Below are 18,680 nucleotides of genomic sequence, written 5' to 3' on the forward strand. Positions count from 1 at the left end.
GTTTCTTTTTATCTTGTCTATATTTTCTTATTTTCTACAATGATCACGTATTAATAACATTAATAACATTTAAACATTAATAACATTTAAATTAGAAACATTTTAAAGTTTTAAGTCTTTTTTCATTTTTAGAGAGGAGAGAGAGAGGGGGAGAGAGAGAGACAGAGAGAGAGAGAGAGAAGAGAGAGACAGAGAGAGAAGGGGGGAGGAGCAGGAAGCATCAACTCCCGTATCAAGTTTTAAGTCTTAATGTAAGAAAAATGTATCCGCGCCCTGAGAAGCACGCGCATCACAGAGCATTCTGTCTTCCCGTCCCTGTGCTGCTGGGACCCCCGGGAAGTGTGAGGAGGGCAGAGAAAGGTCCTGCCCGTTTTTGAGCCCCTCCCTCTCTCTCCATGCCCTTACTCATTGTTAAGCTGAACAAATATTTGAAAAGTTGAATTGGAGGATGCATGTTCTGTATTCTTCTAAGAGGAGGGACAGGTTCTCTCTAAGCAGCCAAGGCTGCTGGGTGGCAGCCAGAGGAGAGCCCTGCAGGGAGAGGATGGGGACCTGCCAGAGGCGCCTCTCGGCCACCCTCACCGGGTCTTCTGACAGCTAAGCCAAGGCACACCGCCTGGCTGAGCCGTGAGGAATGTTTGTAGTTTGTTTCTGTCCAGGCTGAGGAAAACTCGGAGCTCTGCTGAGACACTGAGCACTTTCCCCGTCATGTGCTTTGCTAGATGTGGTCATTTGTTTTTTCAGTTACAGTTCACTTTCAATATATTAGTTTCAGGTGTACAATGGTGAGCAGACATTTATCCACCTTGCAAAGTGATTGCCCCAGTAAGTCTAGTACTCATCTGACACCACACATAGTTATTACAATAGTATTGACGGTATTCCCTTTGTAAAGTATAGCTGTACGTCCCTGTAACTGTTTTTATAACTGCCAATTGGTACTTCTTAATACCATCATCTTTTCACCCAGCTCCCTACTCCCAATCTGACAGCCATCAGTTTGTGAGTTCATTTGTTTTGTATTTAGATTCCACATAAATGAAACCATATGGTTTTGTCTTTGACTCATTTCACTTAGCAGAATACCCTCTAGGTATTCATGTTGTCACAAATGGCAAGATTGCCTTCATTTTTGTGGCCACGTCATAGTCCGGTTCATGTACGTACCACATCTTCTTTAGCCAGTCATCTACTGGTCGGCACTTAGGCTCCTCGCGCCCTGGCCTATGTAAACACGCTGCAGTCAGCGTATGGGGCGCACACATCCTGTTACGGACTTCTCTAGATCATCACCCAGAAGTGGAACCACTGGGTCACAGGGCAGTTCCATTTCCAGTATTCTAAAAAGCTCCCACAGTGGCTGCACCAGTTTACAATCACACCCGCAGTGTAGGGGGTTTTCCCTCCTGCCTTCCCCAGCCACGTCCTGGCCAGCAGTTGCTGTTTGTTGATTTATTGGTGATAGTCATTCCAACAGGTGCAAGGTGATCTCATTGCAGCTCTTACTTGCATTTCCCTGATGACTCCTGACACTGAGCATTTCCTTCATGTCCACCTGAATGCTCAGTCGGGTCATTCTTCAACTGGGTTGTTTGGTTTGGGGTGCTGAGTGGTACGAGTTCCTCGTCTGTCTTGTATGTTAACTTCTCACTGGGTCTATTACTGGTGAATGTCTTTTCTCATTCAGTAGGTTGTCCCCTTGTTCTGCTAATGGTTTCCTTCGGCACAAAAACTTTAGTTTGATATAGTCCCATTTGTTTATTTCTTTTGTTTCCCTTGCCTGAGAATTGACTATTTCCCTTGAGGAACTCCATGGTCTCAGGTCCTGCACCCAAGTCCCCTGTCCATTCCAAGTTCATTCCTGTATACAAAGCAAGAGAGGGGTTCAGCCTCTCTCCCCTGCATGTATTTATCTGTCCTGCATTCTCAACACCGTGCACACAAGAGACAGCCCTCACCCCACTATGCACCTCTGCCTCCCTATCATAGGTCAGCTGACCATAGAGATGCGGGCTTACCTCTGGGCTTTCTACTCTGCCCCATTGATCCATACCCCAGTCCCCACGCCGGCTCCCCACCTCTGCCCTCACACCGGCTCCCCACCTCTGCCCCCACGGCAGCTCCACATTGCCCGGACCACCATAGCCCAGTAGTACAGCCTAAAGACAGGTAGCGTGATCTCTCCAATTTTGTTCTTTCTCAAAATTGCTTTGGTTATTTGGGGACTGTTGTGCAGGAGTTGACCCTGTGGAGTGGAAGTTGCTTAGCAGGGTCTGGTACAGCCACGTCTGTCTTTCATATGTCACTTGTGGACCTGGCTGGGTGATGGTCTGGTGTTGTCTGAAGCCTGCCACGAGGTGTGTTGGTTCTGGAGCCACCTCAGCCGGGGGGTACAGGCCAAGGTCAGCAACTGCTTCTGCCAGGCTTGGGGCTACAGAGTAATCTGTGGTTAGTTGCCACTTGTACTGGGGCTTGAGACCCTTTGGTGGATGCCACAGTGTGAGCTGACGCTAGCCATCACTTGTGTGGGCTGTGGCTGCTTAGTTGAGGCTACATTCCAAGCCACGGCTTATACTGGGCTTGGGGCCACCTAATGAAGTTAAAATACAAGTTGAAATTGGTTGTCATTTGTGCCAGGCTTGGGGCCACTGAGCAAGAGGGAGAGAGCACGCCAAGGCCAGCTGCTGCCTGTCTGGGGTTTGTGGACCTCTGAGAGATTTCAGGAGAGCCCACAGCACGAGCTGAGGAAGGCTGCTATGGGGAGGAGCCGCTGGAAGTGGCTCAGGCTGGGCAACCATGTTGAGTGCGGAGGGGTCTCAAGGGCTCACCCGGGCCGGGCGAGCAGCCAGGCTGACGGTTGATGGAGAGCTAAGGTTTGGCGCCTGCCTCTGTCAGGCTGTCTGGATGGGAGAGGAGCTCAGGAAAGGAGCAGTGACTTCTGCCAGCACTCTGTCTCTGAAGGGAGCTGGGCCACCCCTGTCCCTCTGCTCTGAAGCCAGTCAGTTCAGTTCCTGTGTGTTTCTGGTGCCTTTTGAGCTGCTGCCACTGTGCTAGAGCCCAGAGCAATGAGTCTGTGAGGGCATGCGGCCATGCTCGGGCCCCTCAAGAGGGGCGCCTCCGTCCCCTGCTGTCTGTCCCACTCCCGTGCAGTCCCTGCTGGGTTTTCACAGCCACAAGGTATGGGGATGTCTCTTCCCGGCACTGATGCCCTGGGCTGGACCCCTCACTCTTCAGGGGCCCTCCACAGCCGAGACAACCTTCCCATTCTTGTCTCCACCCCTTCTACTGTGCTCAAGTGGTGGCTTCTTTTCAGGAATGCCGTCCAGCTTGTCTCCAGGTGGTTCTCAGTGGTGGGTGTTCTGTAACTCTGTTGTTATTTTGGTGTGGTCATGGGAAGAGGCAAGCTCGGCTTTCCCCCCTCTGCCACCTTGACCAGACGTCCTCTGTGCTAATCGCTGAGCAGCTGTCTCTCTCTCGGGGAGCTGGAGGAATGGCCTGGGGGTGTTCTCACTCTGTGCTGACTGCAGACTGGCACAGGGAGGAGCCACAGGACACTAACGGATTCCGGCCCCTTCCGGCTTTCACTAGAACAATAAGAGGAATGAGCCAAGTACCCTAGGAAATGCCTTCTTTGAAAATAATTTTTTCCCAACTTTAGTAAGTTTGGGATTTTGTTGTTATTTTCTAAGTAGGAAAGTGCAAACACCATTAACTGCTGATCATGCTAGCCAGACTGGGGCCAGCTCCGCCTGTCAGGGATAAATGCAATAGGCCAGGTCCCTGTGGATTATGAGTTAATGTTTTCAGTTACTTTCCATTTTGTATCTTCATTATGGGGCCACTTTCCGGCTCCCCTGAAATGATGTTTCCAAGCAGGCTGGGTTCCTGGATCCTGTCTGAGCACAGGGTTGCCTGCTGTAGCCTGTGAGCCCCATCCTTTACCACAATGTCTGTCTCAGTGAGACAGAGCTGTGCCGGGCCCTCTGATTCCTGGAAGCAGGAGCCTGACTAATCACCTCTGGCCTCCCACAGCCCCGGCCATGTGGTTTGAGTCAGCCAGTGGGGAGTCCCTGTCCAGAGGTGCGGCCTAATGCTCTGTGCAGTGGGGCTCCAGGTGTGCCTGCACGCCCCAGTGCTCCCAGAGAACCAGGTCACCCTGGGGCCAGGCCCACATGGCTGGAGGGGCACTGATCTGCCCGCTGACCCCTTCTTCTCTGTCCCCCCCCCCCCCCCCCGCGGCAGGTGTTTGAGGAGCTGTGGCGGACTGAGGGGAAGAGCCCCACGCAGATTGTGGCAGAAAAGCGGCTGGAGCTGCTGCAGGACCGGGCGGCGCTGGAGCAGCTGTGCCGGGCCACGCTGGAGGAGAACCCGCAAGTGGTAACTGCGCCTGTGCACTACAGAGGGTCTGTGTCCACCGGCGAGGGGCCGCACCCTGGCCCGCGGGCCCCTGTGCCAGCTCGGCGGTGCCTCCTAATAATGGCTGACCCAGTTTCATCAGTAATTCCCTGAGTATTTTTGTCAGTTTTTTAGCTAAGGTCAAGAGCTGAAATTAGGTGAATATTAGAAAAAAGTACAACTTTTCCCAAGGAAAAAGAAAATCCACCCCTGCAGTTGAACCCCGTGGGGGTGCAGTTTGAGGGGCTGTTCTCGCTCCCTAGGTCCACGTCCCGACCTCCTCAGGCTGCCCTCCTCCAGTGGCCGGCGTTCAGAGGGCCCAGCCAGCTCTACTGGGGAGGGCCTCTCATGACAAACCAGCAGGCAGGCTGCAGGCACAGGAGGTAGGGAAGCCCTTCAGCTTCATGCTTTTAAGAAGCAGAAAGGACAATTATGTATAAATAATGCAGAAAGTCCTTACCAGAAGCATAGCTGAAAACCAAGTCACGTGTTCTGAGCATAGAACGAAATAGAAAAGCTACAATGATTACCATCCCTCCCTCCCCAAATCTAATCATATCATCTAGGACAGGGGTCGGGAACCTTTTTGGCTGAGAGAGCCATGAATGCCACATATTTTAAAATGTAATTCCGTGAGAGCTATACAATGACCCGTGTACGTTAAGCATTATCCAATAAAAATTTGGTGTTGTCCCAGAGGACAGCTGTGATTGGCTCCAGCCACCTGCAACCATGCACATGAGCGGTAGGAAATGAATGGATTGTAATACCTGAGAATATTTTATATTTTTAACGTTATTTTTTTTATTAAAGATTTGGCTGCGAGCCAGATGCAGCCATCAAAAGAGCCACATCTGGCTCGCGAGCCATAGGTTCCCGACCCCTGGGTAGAGATATTTTTCAGCGGGGGGGAAATTGCTAGCACCTCTTTCAAACTAACACCCCCACCCCACCCATCAGCTTGCCGGGGACATGGGCTGCTCTGGAAAGTGACAGGGAGAGACACACTTTTAGTGTCAGGCCTGTTCACGCTGAGTGTAGGTACTCACAGACGCTGTTGCCGACGGAGATGCTGCAGGCTAGGAGGCCAGGCAGGTGACCATTGGATGGGCATGCCATGCCTCCCACGTTTGTGGTCCCCACCGCAGGGCATGCCACCCCATGCAAATGCTCTGGGAGAGCTGCCCGCTGTGGACTTGTGTTCTCACACACGGGAGTCAGAGAGAAGGAAAGCCACACATCCATTCCAGTGCCCGCTGAACGGCGCGGTAGGCGCAGAGGGGCCGCACCTGGGCTACCGGGCGCTCGCTCTGGCTCCCCCCCGGGAGCCAGGGGGGGCTCGAGCTGTAGGAGCCCCTCGGGCACAGCACAGTCCTGGGCCATTTTAATCAGAGGGCAAAGTGGCAGCACCTCCTCTGACCGGAGCCTAGAAACCGCCTCGGAAGTTCACCCCTCCCCTCATCCCTCTTCATTTCACATCTAACACTACAAGAAAAAAACAATTTAAATTTCAGTAAAGCTAAACCTTAATTTAGGACTTTTAGGAATGAATCTCTGTATTTTCTCCTCTAAGACAATTTCTGTCTTGTAAGGTAATGGATATGAAGAAGGGAAACCCCAGAGCTATAAATAAACTGATCGGGTTGGTTCGAAAAGCGACACTCAGCCGAGCAGACCCGACTGTGATAAAGGAGATTCTGGAGAAGGAGCTGTCGTCATGAGGTATTCTGGGTCCTGTGCCTGAGGGAGCCGGAGCCTTGAAACCTGACGTGCTGGCGTCCTCACCCTGGGCCAGGCCAGCGCCCATGGCCACGCCTGACCCTGTGCCGTGGGCCAGCCCCACAGACTGTAGCCTCCCCCGTTGGTGTCACTGACGTCAGAGCAGCTCCGTCTCAGCTGCACAGTGTGAACAGATAGTACATGCTAGTGCTTGATAAATCTGAACTACGTGAAACGTGCTGTTCCAGATACTGGTACCTCTCTGGGAAAAGCCCGTTCTGTGGTTCCTTCAGCAAGCGTGCGGGTGCATCCAGACGGCAGCTCTGTGCCGGGTGCTGCGGGCTAGCAGAGAGCCAGAGCCTGGATGCAGCACTGTAGACCTGAAAATAGATTGATGAAGACAACAGAATAAATCCATCGACACGGTAAACACACATTTGTCTGGAGAGTTCTCGGGAGGGCAAGAAGGCGGCGATTAGTCTCGGATCAGGTACTGGTATTGTTCACCCATCCACTGAGCAACAATGGTGCCCGTTCAACTCCCTAGGGACCCCAGAAGGCAGAGCTCAGAGTAAATGATTTTTTTGTTTTGGTAAAATAGACAACAGAAGTTTTCAAATAAATTTAATGAATAAAATATATACTGAAATATCACATAAAAAATTAACTTACACTTCAAAGATTGTGCAGTTGACAATTTCCCCCCACCCTCAGGCCAAAAAAGAGATAAAAAGAAAAACAAGCTGTAACATTAAATTGATTTGTTTTGCCTGGAAAGAATAAGATTATAAACTAGCAATCAAAATCTTGACCTTTAACAGTAATTGTGGTGCAGTTAACAGGATCTCCGGGAGGCTGGCTTGCCTTCGCCACCGTTTCTTCTTTTCCTATCACACCGGAATGCCCCTTTGTTCAGTTTATGCCTGTGTTACCTCTGACGACGCTTAAAGACCAGTTTTGCACATGGTGCTATTTAAAAGCGCATGTCAAACTGTGACATAAATGCAAGAACACAATTTTTGGACACACTGATTTTACTCTGGATTCTTTGGCCCACTAAGAAAAAGGTAGGCATTTCCACCCTGACCGGTGCTCTGGGGGCCGCAGGAGAGAGGAGGACCTTCCCTGCCTCCAGGGGCCGCAGGAGGAGGACCTTCCCCACCACCTGGTGCTCCAGGGGCAAAGGGGAAGAGGACATTCCCCACCACCGGGGGCTCTGGGGGCTGCAGGAGAGAGGAGGACCTTCCCTGCCTCCAGGGGCCGCAGGAGGAGGACCTTCCCCACCACCTGGTGCTCCAGGGGCAAAGGGGAAGAGGACATTCCCCACCACCGGGGGCTTTGGGGGCCGCAGGAGAGAGGAGGACCTTCCCCGCCACCAGCTCAGCACTTGACAGTTGCAGACTCTTGTGCAGGACTCCCTAAGGAGGACTGAGACGTGCCCCTTACACAACACTGACAACTACTGGGCCTCAAAGTAAAATATTTTCATTAACCCTCTTTCTGAGACAGAAAGGCAGAGTCCCTGCCTCTCCTCACCCCACAGGTCTCTGGATTACAAACGGGCAAAGGCACTTGAGGCTGGAATCTGGTGAGGTCGACATCGTACGAAGGTCTGGGTCCTTAGTCATCAGACTGCAGAAAACTCTGGAGGCTCTTTTCCAGCCCATTTTAAATCAAGGGCTCCCTTTAATGGGGGGTGGGGGCAGCCAGGGGAAGACAGTCACTAGAACTGTTATGTCAGATGGAGCCTGTAGTGTGGCCTGACCATTTCCGAGACATGTGGCAGCATTGTCACTCGATCTTCCCACGCTCACTGTCATCCGGCTCTGACGGCCTTGAAATCCCACTGCTGACATCCTGCAGATCAGCCTGTTCTGTAGTTATAACTGCTCATAAGAGAAAAGAAATGAAACCTGGATACTTGGAACCTGACTAGATATTCAAAAGGTATGTTCACATGACACCCTTAAGAAATCCACATAGTATGGCTCCACTCGTCAATGGGCCTCAGTGAAGTACAATTTTAAATACTTTTTGCATGAGTATGAATTTAGTCTGGTTCTTTGTTTGCTATTCAGGGGCAAATCTCATTAAAATGTATTGAGTTGGTGCCATAGGTGAAGCCATTGCCATCTGTCTTTGGATCCCCCACACCTGTAAGCTGGGAGGGGATGTGCTAGAAAACTGGCTGTCCCCCAGGTCGGCCTGCACCAGCTCGGCCTGGCTGGGGCCAAACTGTGGGCTCTGTTGTTTGAGGAGGTTGCTTGGCTGGCTGGCTGGTGATGGCGGGAGGGTGGTGACGTCAGCCTCGGAGCTCAGCGTGCTCCCTGGCACAGAATAACAAGTAAAAGCTCACCTCCTCCTGGAGCTGAGTCAGTTGATTAATTCAATATATAGCTTATGGCCGTGGCCCACAATTTATATTGTATTTCTCATTCCTATGGAATAGAGCTGCATCATTTCAAGGATTCTCCAGTGACCATTTGTAGAAGACCCATTGTACCCATCCGGAAGGCCATGGGTTTGCCCGTCAGCAGAGGCAGTGCGGAGGGGCTGTCTGCTCCTTCAGCAGCATGCAGACAAACATTTTCACAGGTTCTCTGAGGGGAGAGCTGACCCCGGAGACTGAGACAGGAAGCATCGGGCTGAAACCCTCCTTACTGCCTCCCTGAGTCCAACAGCCTCGCCAGGTCAGTGACGTGGGGTGGGTCTCGCACAGGCCCGTCCCGTGGGAGGGAACTGACATGCTCAGAAGTGCAGACGCCTGCATCCTCGGCTTTGCAGAAATCCTAACCCTGCCTGAGCACCCACGGCTCTGGTCAGGCTCTGCAGTGACACAGGAACTGAGTCCCCCCCAAAGGTGCCTGAAACGCACAGCGAACTCCTACTGACAGCACGTGCTAGCTGCCTTGCTGCTTGTGTGGGGGACAGTGTGGGAGATTTACTCACAGGAACAAAATTCACAGCAACCCAACTGGATAGGAAGGGTCCGTCCTCCCTAAGGTCATTCCTCACTGCAGGGTCCCCATGCAGAGGGCTGGGGACAGCAGGCCCTCCCCACCATGTCCCCGCTCCCCTACAGGGCTCACCAAAGAGTGTTCACAAGGCCCCGTTTGTCCAGTGAAGGCGCCGCCTGGATACTCTGTCCTCCAAAACAGGTAGTGGCCTAATAAATGCTTGGACATAGAGGGGACTTCCTGAGGCAGAGTCATCCTGAAAACAACTCATCTTCCAAGAGTTCTTTCTTTAAAAAGCATCAGGTTTACAATAGCCATTCAAACAGAAAAAAAAGTCAGCTCCATTTTCTTTAAATATTCCCTCGATGTGATTGAAGGATGGAGTATATACTGGCCTGACAGTGCTGTTTTAAGTTGTCGTTTGATGGAGAGTTAGTGTGCGTGATTCATAGACTGGTGGCTGCGGCGCGCAGGGGCCCGGGAGTGTCGTCTCAATGGCTGAGAGCCGGTGGCCTCCGCTGCCTGCTGCTCCAGAAGGGGCGGCCACTGCGAAGCTGGCTGGGATTTGCAGCGAGCCGCAGACTATGCGGGCCTGGGTCAATGGCTTCAAGTGGCACGTGCGATAATAGCTGTCCTACAGTGAGCTGCTTCACAAAGATAGTAAGCATGGCAGCCATTTTAGTAACTACCGGGCTGGTAATCAGCAATTAAACTGGACTGCCCTTAAATGAGAACTGGAAGGGATGCTGTGGGTATTTAACGTCACGCCAGTGACATGTCCCACCCCTGCTGGGGCAGCCCTTCGAACGCATGGACCCAGATGCAGAATGAATGCAACCTTAAACCTCTAAGCAGATCTGGAAATCCATCCACATGACCCCGACAACCAAGCTGATTCAGATTCATTCAAAACAGCTTTTACCCCTGTGCACCACGGGCTGCCCACACTGAACAGGCCACGGAATATGCACACACCCTGCTTCTAGACTCTGTTCCCCATAGGATGCTCTCCTGACAGCTACATCTGACCAAAATGAAAGCCACTTGCTAAGGAAAGGGTGCTCCTGAGGACCCTTAGCTGAATGCATCCTCCCTACAGGTAACCAAGACATCGGTTCAAAGCCCAGAATATCAAAGTAGTTTCCAAAATGAGTGAGCAAAAGTAGGTTTATAGTTGTGAGTACACAAGTTTTTTTCTTGTATTATTATTTATCAATCATTGTATAGTTTGTATTACAACTGCAAACCTACTTTGGCCCACCTCTGTAATACTAAGAAAAATGGGGACAATGTCATAATTCCTTAAATACCGGAAAGAGGAAGTATCCACTGAATAAAGAAAATTTCACCTCTAATCAGCTAACCAGCATCCTCATTTCATGGCTGAGAAACTGTAATTTATACCTCACCACTAGAAATAGTACTTTAAGCTAAACTCAACCTAAAATATCTTTGTTTAAAAATTTAAGAACATTTCCTTGGCCATTTCCAAAACTCAGTTCTAAATATTCCAGTGCTCACATACTTTGAACCACCCACATCATTCCGTCTTAACCTCAGACCCTGAATTCTGAATTGAGGTTAATGTTGTGATGTTCCCGGAACCCTTGGCTCGTCTTCACTGCCCAGGACCAGCAGGCTAGACACTGACGCCAGTCCCAGGCTGCACCGAACGCCCTCTGCCCACGATGGCGTCCACTAACACGGCATTTGACATGCGAGCCTGTCCATGTGGAAACATGTCTAGACTCTTGGGCCACATTTTGAAGCATGCCAAGTATCTTTAAATTTTTCCCCTATACTCATTACAGAAAAGAGGTTTCTAAGGGCCTCACCTACTATATGACTAGAATATTCTACCTCATTGCCAGGATTTTTTTCCCACCTGCTGTATTGTCCTATCTACCTAGACCGACATTCCTTCCTCCAGAACCCTCACTTTGCCCTTCCCCTCTGTATAGCCTCGAGGCCTGCGGGTTCTCTCCTGGCTCGTCCACACCATTCCCTGAACCACCCTCACCTAACCCACCTGGTTGTCTCCACCCAACCCAACGGGTTGGCCGGTTTTCTATAATGTATCTCTGGGTCAGTTTTCTGAATTCATGCGGAAAAATCCTGGACACAGACCTCTGGAGGAGAGCTGCAGTGGATTCAGAAACCTGAACCAGTTTCCAGTTTCAAATAGAGAGGGTGATCAGCCTGAGTTTGCTACCAGCACCCCACACTGGAAGTAATTTTCATACCTCTCACTGCAGACACCGGCCATCTCTGTCCCCTGTAAAGTAAATCTACTTTAGTACCTATTAAAAAAAAGTACAAGGAGGCACAGACTCAATCTCCTTCCCAAAGGGCACCTTTCACAAAGGAGTCTCTGGTGTTCTATAAGGAAGCAATATGGACTCACGAGGAACAATCGACACCATCACCAGATAACGGAGAACAGTGCAAAGCAAACTAAAAGCTTAAAGAATCCCGTTTCCAGATGTGACTTTAGCATTCTATAGACCTGGTAAGTCGAAACTGGAAGATAAACACTTGTGCAAAACAGAGGGAGAGGATGAGAACTTACAGCTTAAATCCCTCTGTCTGTGCCTTTCTCTTTCCCTCCCTTAAGCCACCTTCTCTTCCAGTGGAGACATGCTGATTGTGCAAATGCAAGCAGGCGCCAGGAAGCCCAGAACGGTCCAGTCTGCAGGCCTCTTGAGTCTGACCACCACACCCCAGCTGGGCAACCCGCTTTTCAAGACAGACAACTTTGAAGTCAGAAATGAACAGTGAATTGGCATCTTTGGTTTCTTGCTCAGCCTCGGAAACACTGTGAGGGTGGCTCCCAAGAGGTACCGTCCCAGCCGGATCTCCTGGGGCCTCGTTCACGGGCTGGTGCATTCTCTAGTGCAAAGCTGCTTCGAGGTCCCTGAAACACAGAAGGGCAGCCTCTGCTCTGCGGGGTCCCAGGTATAAGCGTTTCCTCACTCCCCTCCTGTGCTTGGGGCTGACTAAACCCAAACCAGTGCTCCTGAGACGACCATCAGACCTGTGGCTGCCCCCACCCCAGGTTCAACAGTGACCCACAGAGAGAGCTGGAGCTTCCAACTGCCCTCCAAACAGGGAGGCTCCTCCATATAGGTGCTTCTCGCCGGCCCCAAGTAGATGGGAGTAGAATTGAATATTTGTAAGGACCAGGTGTGTAGGGCCTCATTTTTAGCCCACGATTATTTTGTGTTCCCCCTCTTGGTGGTGGTGTGAGGAGACTGGCTGGAAGGATAATGATGCCTTTGGCGCAGGCTGAGCAGCAGCAGGAGGCACTGATACATCACACTGGGGCCGCCTAATAAACCCCATTACTCAGAAGGCGGTGTCGCTGTGTGGAGTGAGTCACCGGCAGGCACTTGGCTTTGCAGGGCTCCCTGCGACCTGCTGGCATTTACATCCTGATTCCCAAGTGGCTGCACAGTTCCTGGTTCACTGCAGCGTACAACACGTTAAGAAAAGCAAACAAAATGTAAAATAATAACCAACGATCTTACAGGCTGCATTTAGTTTACCTTTATCCTTTTCCCTCACTCCACACATAACAAAAAAAACCTACTATGAAATATCTTCACAAGTCTGTTTTTCATAAAACACTGAAAAATAATGATGGCCATCTTCTTATATAAGCATATGATAGCATGCTTTCTTCTGAACAACCAAACACCTAAAATCCAAAGAAACAGTTTGCATAGGTATATTGCATTTTGTGCAAATCTTACTAAGATAAGGCTACTTCCAGTGTTGAGGTCATGATACACCGAATACAGCCACCTGTCTCTCCAGCAACAAGAGGACATCTCTGCACTCCAACTTCTCTCCAACCACATCTGACTTCCCAGGCAGACGGCGGACACCAATGGCTTTGCCTGCGCTCTAAGGCAATGCATGCTGGGTAGAAAACGAGTCTTGGATGTGAAATTGCAGAGGGACACATGAGGCATGATCACGTGATGGAGACAAGGGAGGGTCCACTTTTGTTCTTCCCTTTTATAAAACGGAAGCCAGAACGCAGAAGGCAATGGGAACAGATGTGCTTTCTTCACGTGCCATTGAACAGCTGACCTTCTGACATGGGGTACTTCTAGAAATCACTGAATCCCCCAGCATTCCCGTGGTGTGATTGACGCTGCAAGATGCGTTGACTCAAAGGAACAGGAGAAGAACCAAAAAACTTGAGTAGGAAATACGGAGCAAAGAAAACCCGCCAAGGGACCGACCAGCTTATGAGACTTACATTCTATATCGTGCAGGGTGGAGAGACTCGGACAGGGGTGTGTGTGGGGGGGTGTACAGACAACTCCCCTCCCACAAATCAAGTATTGTCAGGAAACATCAAAGTAGAAATTTTTGTAAGCAGCTTTGCATTTAACATTCAGTCAAGACACTAAAACCTTAAAAAACAAGAATGTCTACTTAAAAAAAAAAAAAAGCTAACAGTAGGAGTCCTCAAAGTCCCCCAGGATCTTGTAGCAGAGGATGGAGTGTTCCTGGGCCAAGGCGGCCAGCTCCTTCAAGAACTCCGGGAAGAGGGCCGCGGCCAGCATGGTGTTCCGCACCGGCAGGGGCAGGCTGGGGGGCACCGCGGCCACCCTGGCTCTGCTTGTCAGGAAGGGCTGAAGCACTCTTGGGGGGCCATCCAAAAGGCCCTTGCCAGTTCCTGTCCTGGAAGCATCCTGCGCGGGATCTGAAACCAGAAAGACAGTCAGGGTGACCTCACGGCCTTTTCTGTCTGCCCTCTTAAGTGCATTTGAGGGGAAGGAAGTGGGTGGAGATGCTGTGGGCTCAGGCCCTATAACAGGCTGATATCTGAGGACACAGCCCAAGCACACACTTGGGTCTCCTCCGTGGCACGCATATTTGCCCAGCAGATAACCTCCAGCATCGCGCAGGTGATACAAGACTTATTCTAAAGCCTGAAGAAGGAACTTGGTGCAGCAGCTGTAGCAAGAATTTAGGTGAATCAAGAACCCTCCAGGGACAGACATTCTCTGCAGCTCCTGCTCTGGCCTCTAGGGCTCCATGGTGACTCCCCCGACCCTTTCTGGCCAGGACCTCCAGCCTTTGGTGGAGAACAGAATGGAATAAGCTGTGTACAGGTTAGAAATGATGGAGAGGAAGCTGGGTGCTGGAAGACCAGACTAGGCACTTCCCGCAATGGAGGCACTGAGTGGCAGCGCATGGCCTGGCAGACTCCATGCAAGGAAGGTTGCAGGGGTTTCGATCTCAGCTTCAGTAACACAGGTCTGCCCAAACTTGAACACATTCAAGTGATTTGCATTTGCATATAAAAGCAATTTCACTAATTAAAATGGTTCCATTTCCTGGACTATTTCATTCTTGAACATCTACAGATTTTATATATTTATAGGAACTATATATTTATGCTTTCTTCTGCCCCCCACTCCAAACAGTCTCACTACTCCTTATACATCATTATATTTAAGCTCTATATTTTAGCTGCTTTTCAGGCTTCAGTCCCATATCTTAACACTCTCCTCAGAGTGTTGCTTTACCACAGTACTAAAAATTCTTGACATTTATAGTACTTTCCATATCTCACTACTATAGTCTTTAGTGTTAAGGGGAAAAAAAAGAACCTTCACTTTACTGCTTTAAATATCCTTTTAGAATAAAGCTTGAGCCATAAAGATCTGGAAAAGTTGAGAATCTTGCTGCTGCCTCTCAGCAGAAGCAACATGTCTGACATCAGAGTGGGGACCAAAGTATTGACATCAGCAAGGTACACTCGCCAATCACGGGGCCCACACCTTGGCACCCCCACCTTAGCCCTCCAGCACCACATTTCTCCAAAGTGTCAAGCTCACAAGCTCACAAAGGAGGCTGTCCAGGAAACCAGTGGGGAATGGGACACCTGGGCACTGGTCCCAGACCACTGCGTCCCCTGGCCCCGTTCACGCTGGTTCCCCCACTGGAGTTCCTTCCCCCACGTCTCTCTGCCCACCCAGAGCCTACAGAGGTGGTGAGCACAGACCATGCTTAGGCTGAGTAACATCGGGCAAGCTGCTTTACCTCTGTGTTATAATGTCCTGTTGTGGACAGCTCACAGTGGGTCAGTAAGTGTAACGTCCGCAGGGAACTCCTGATCAGTGTTAGCCATATGTCATCATCAATTCGGCCACCACTGACGTCACAAAGCATTTCCTGTTTCCCACCCCTAGGAGGAACTCCCCATTGAGCCTTCCACCCCGTTTTATTTGCCGGTGAACGCCTGCACTGCTGTTTCTGTTCTTCCCCCTCTACCAGACTTTGAGACTTCTGAGGGCCAAGCCCCTGCATGATGGGTCCACACAGTGCACTTCCTTAGTCATAGCAGAAGCTAGTAAACATCTGCTGAATGAATGAGGGACCAAACTGACCAATGTCACATCTTCCCTACACCTGGTCTCCCTGGAACTGGTTTATATTCCTTATCTCCATCTTTCTCATTCAAATTCATTCCTCTTTTTTCCCCAGAAACAGTGTGTGTGGCTGGCTCATTTATCTAGCTTGATCCATGTATTTAGAAAGTTTCATTGCTAAGGCTCATTTACCCAGCTTGAATTTAAGACTCCAGACTATCCCCACTAAAGAAGGCAGAGGGTTCCCCATGGGTGCCAAGGACAGGACTGGCAGGGCAGTGCTCACAGAGGTGCTGTCCTGTCCGTGCGGGACTGGCCTGTCGGTGTGTCACAGAGCCCCACCGAGTTCTCCACTCAAAAGCAGAGATGGTCCCACCGCGGCAGCTAGCTTATCACATAATGTCCCTCCCTCCCTCCCTCCCTCCCTCTCAGAACTTAGAGACCAGGGAAAGGACTCTGAAGATAAGCAGATACAACCTCTGTGGTTTACACAGTATGTGAGGGGGAAATGAAAAGCCGAGCACGTGGCTGAGCCTCAGAGACGAGGTGACGAGGTGAGAGCTGGCACAGGGGGTCCCCTGGCTCTGAGCGGAGGTCACACAAACCCTGCTTCTGTTTGAAGCATCAGAGAGGGAGTTGCTGGGGGCCAGGGGATGCAGGGCCTGAGTTACACCCCTCGTGAAGGGCTCAAGCATGCACAAGCCCGGAGCAAAGGGGCAGGGAGGACGGGAAGGACAAATCAACATCAGAGTCGGGAGTGGTTTTTGGAAACGGTGCCCTGGGTCCAGGAGGCTACAACAGAGCATTGTCAGGACTGATACTGGAAAGATGTCAGGAGTTAGCAGAGAAACCACTATGCCTCCTCTCCCTGCCAGCAGTGTGAGCACAGCACGCAGACACGGGGAGCCCCCGTATCTGGCCTTTCACCAGGATTCTTAATTATGAAGTGTTCTTTGTCCCAGTGAGCCCGGGCTCCTGGACCCCACTTGGTGCTCAGAGCAGCTCCGCATGAGGGGACAGGGACCTTTCTCACTCTGGAAGTCTGCAGTTCTTTTAGGTTCAGTTTAGTTTAGTTTTATTTTACTTTTCTAACCTGAAAGAGGTTAAGAAGTTAATGTGGAAAATCTCCATGAAAGTCAAGTCTTATATCCCCAGAGAAGCCCTACAAGTCCAAGTCCCCTGAGTGTCACAGCCCTTAAAAAGCAGCAGCCGCAGCTGACTAATTTGACAACCTTATGTGCTGGGAACAAGCTCCCCTGGGCACCCATCTGGCAGCCGCGGCCACCAGACAGTCTGAAGCGGGAACAAAGCACAGGGGTGAGTGACCCCACCCCCTCGGGGGGACGCGGGCCTGCTGCCAAGGAGAGCAGCGAAGTCGGTCAGCGTGTGTGCCCTCGGCCTGTGAGCTGGGCAGGACAGCCTCGGGCACCTGGGCTTCGTGGTCCCACCTGGCTGCCTGGGGCCCCTAACTTCGACTTCCTTACATGACAGTGAGGTGAACAGTACCTTTCTTGCCTGCTTCACAGTGCTGGGTAAAAATAAACCTTGGCCATCTGGGAAAGCACCTGACAAACTGTGAAACACGGGTGCAAGGAAAGGAGCCCAAAGCCCCCTCCATCCAGTAGACTGCCAAAGTGGCCGTAATTCCGTGCGCTCTTCCTGAGAGGTGGGAGGGCTTGCTCCCTTCTTGAACCAGGGCTGGCCCAGGGACCTGCTTTGGCCAACAGAATGCAGAATTCCGGGGCCTCACAAGATTGTGTATGTTCCTGCCCGCCCTCTGTGACCCTGTGGCCGGGACGTTGACAAGCAGGTTGGACGATGAGAGACACCGGCCACCATCGTCCCCATCTCCCCAGCCAGCCGCCACCAATACGACTAAGAACATCCCAGACATCCAGCCACCTGCTGACACAGCACGTCTGCCAACATCAGCCGAGCCTGGCCCAGGTCAGAGCACCCAGCTGACCACAGATTCCTGAGTTCTCATACATGGCTTTCTATGTTTTAAAATTGATTTTAGAGAGAGAGGAAGGGGGTGGAGGAGAGAGACATCAACTTGTTGCTCTACCCACCCACGTGTTCGTTGGTTGACTCCCCAGTCAGAACTGGGGAACAAACCCACAACCGTGGCGTAACAGGATGACCCCCTAACCAACTACGCTACCTGGCCAGGCTTAAACGGCTTTCCATTAAGCCACCGTCTGCACAGTGGTCAGTTATGCACAGAAGCTGGCTAACTGACACACCTTTTCTCCCAGGGTGAGGACGGCAACACGCTCCCTGTTCAGGAGGAACATGACTAAGAGACCAGCTGTCCCGGTGGCCAGCGGAGGCTGCGTGGGGCTGCAGCCTGCCTTCCCACCGAGAGGCGGCGCTCCCTTCCCTCTGTTTCCGGCCGGCCCACTCTCCTCCAGGGCCAAAGCCTGAAGCCTGGCCCTCCCCTCCCCAGCGGCACAAGGCCCCCTTTTCTTCCAAAATCTGCCTTGCAATGCACTAAGGGCCTTCACACCCAGAGTTCTGCAGCCAGAGAGGACTTCGGAGATGGAAAACAAATTCTTCATTTAAGAGTCAAGAAACCTGAGGCCAGGTGAGGTCAAGTGACCTACACAGAGGCATGGTCAAGCCTTCGGAGTTCTGCGATCTCTCCAGCTTCCTTTAAAAGTTAAAAAGCTGCCCTGAGTTACATTTCTGCTGCTCAGAGCTGGTTTCTGACCATGTGCCTTTAGCCCAGGACTGGGAGCCCCACTCACCACAGCTCACCTGCCGCAGAGACGCCTGACGTGTCCTGAGATAAGCAAAAGCCGGTGCAATGTGGCACATTTCCTGGTTGGCACTCCCCAAGGCCAAGGTCATAGCTCGGGGGACAACTGGCCACCCCGCAGGGCCCCCCTCGGCCCTCCTGCTGAGCACCCACCCAGCACCGGTGGCCCATCCCGCCAGGCCCCGGCCTAACGCCTCCTGCGCTGATGAAAAGTTACTCTCGGGAATTTCAAGTTGAGTGTAAACTTGACTTCTCTCAGTCTGAGCGGATAGTTTTTAACTTCTAGAGCCCTAAAACACATTTATTTTGGGCCCAAGAGACCCTGAAAATGTAAGGAAGAGAACGAATGCTCCTCAGGGCAGGGCTGGCGGAGCACGGCTCAGGGTGCGCACAGAAGCTCCTCCTGGCCCAGGGCGCCCATTTATTCATTCTAGCCTGGCAGCCACACACAGGGCT

At 51.3% G+C, this 18,680-nt stretch overlaps 2 protein-coding genes across 6 annotated transcripts in view; one reads left to right on the forward strand and one right to left on the reverse strand.

Annotated features, from left to right (window-relative positions):
* The window catches only part of GATB (glutamyl-tRNA amidotransferase subunit B), a 67,206-nt gene extending 60,660 nt beyond the window's left edge, over window positions 1-6,546 (forward strand). Inside the window, exons 12-14 of one of the 2 annotated variants that reach the window (XM_066280880.1) lie at window positions 4,243-4,377; window positions 5,988-6,117; window positions 6,363-6,546. In XM_066280880.1, coding sequence (XP_066136977.1) covers window positions 4,243-4,377; window positions 5,988-6,116 — 264 coding nt within the window. In that variant the 3' untranslated portion in view covers window position 6,117; window positions 6,363-6,546. Of the gene's footprint in view, window positions 1-4,242; window positions 4,378-5,987 lie in introns of both variants that reach the window. The other variant, XM_066280871.1, reaches the window with a different exon arrangement.
* Window positions 6,547-6,721: 175 nt separating this feature from the next.
* Window positions 6,722-18,680, reverse strand: part of FHIP1A (FHF complex subunit HOOK interacting protein 1A) — a 252,247-nt gene continuing 240,288 nt past the window's right edge. For all 4 annotated transcript variants that reach the window (XM_066280839.1, XM_066280847.1, XM_066280862.1 and 1 more), the window contains one exon: window positions 6,722-13,788. In XM_066280839.1, the coding sequence (XP_066136936.1) occupies window positions 13,535-13,788 (254 nt within the window). In that variant the 3' untranslated portion in view covers window positions 6,722-13,534. The remainder of the gene's footprint in view (window positions 13,789-18,680) is intronic.

Source organism: Saccopteryx bilineata, chromosome 1 (assembly GCF_036850765.1).
Source record: "Saccopteryx bilineata isolate mSacBil1 chromosome 1, mSacBil1_pri_phased_curated, whole genome shotgun sequence".
In the NCBI taxonomy this organism is placed as follows: domain Eukaryota; kingdom Metazoa; phylum Chordata; class Mammalia; order Chiroptera; family Emballonuridae; genus Saccopteryx; species Saccopteryx bilineata.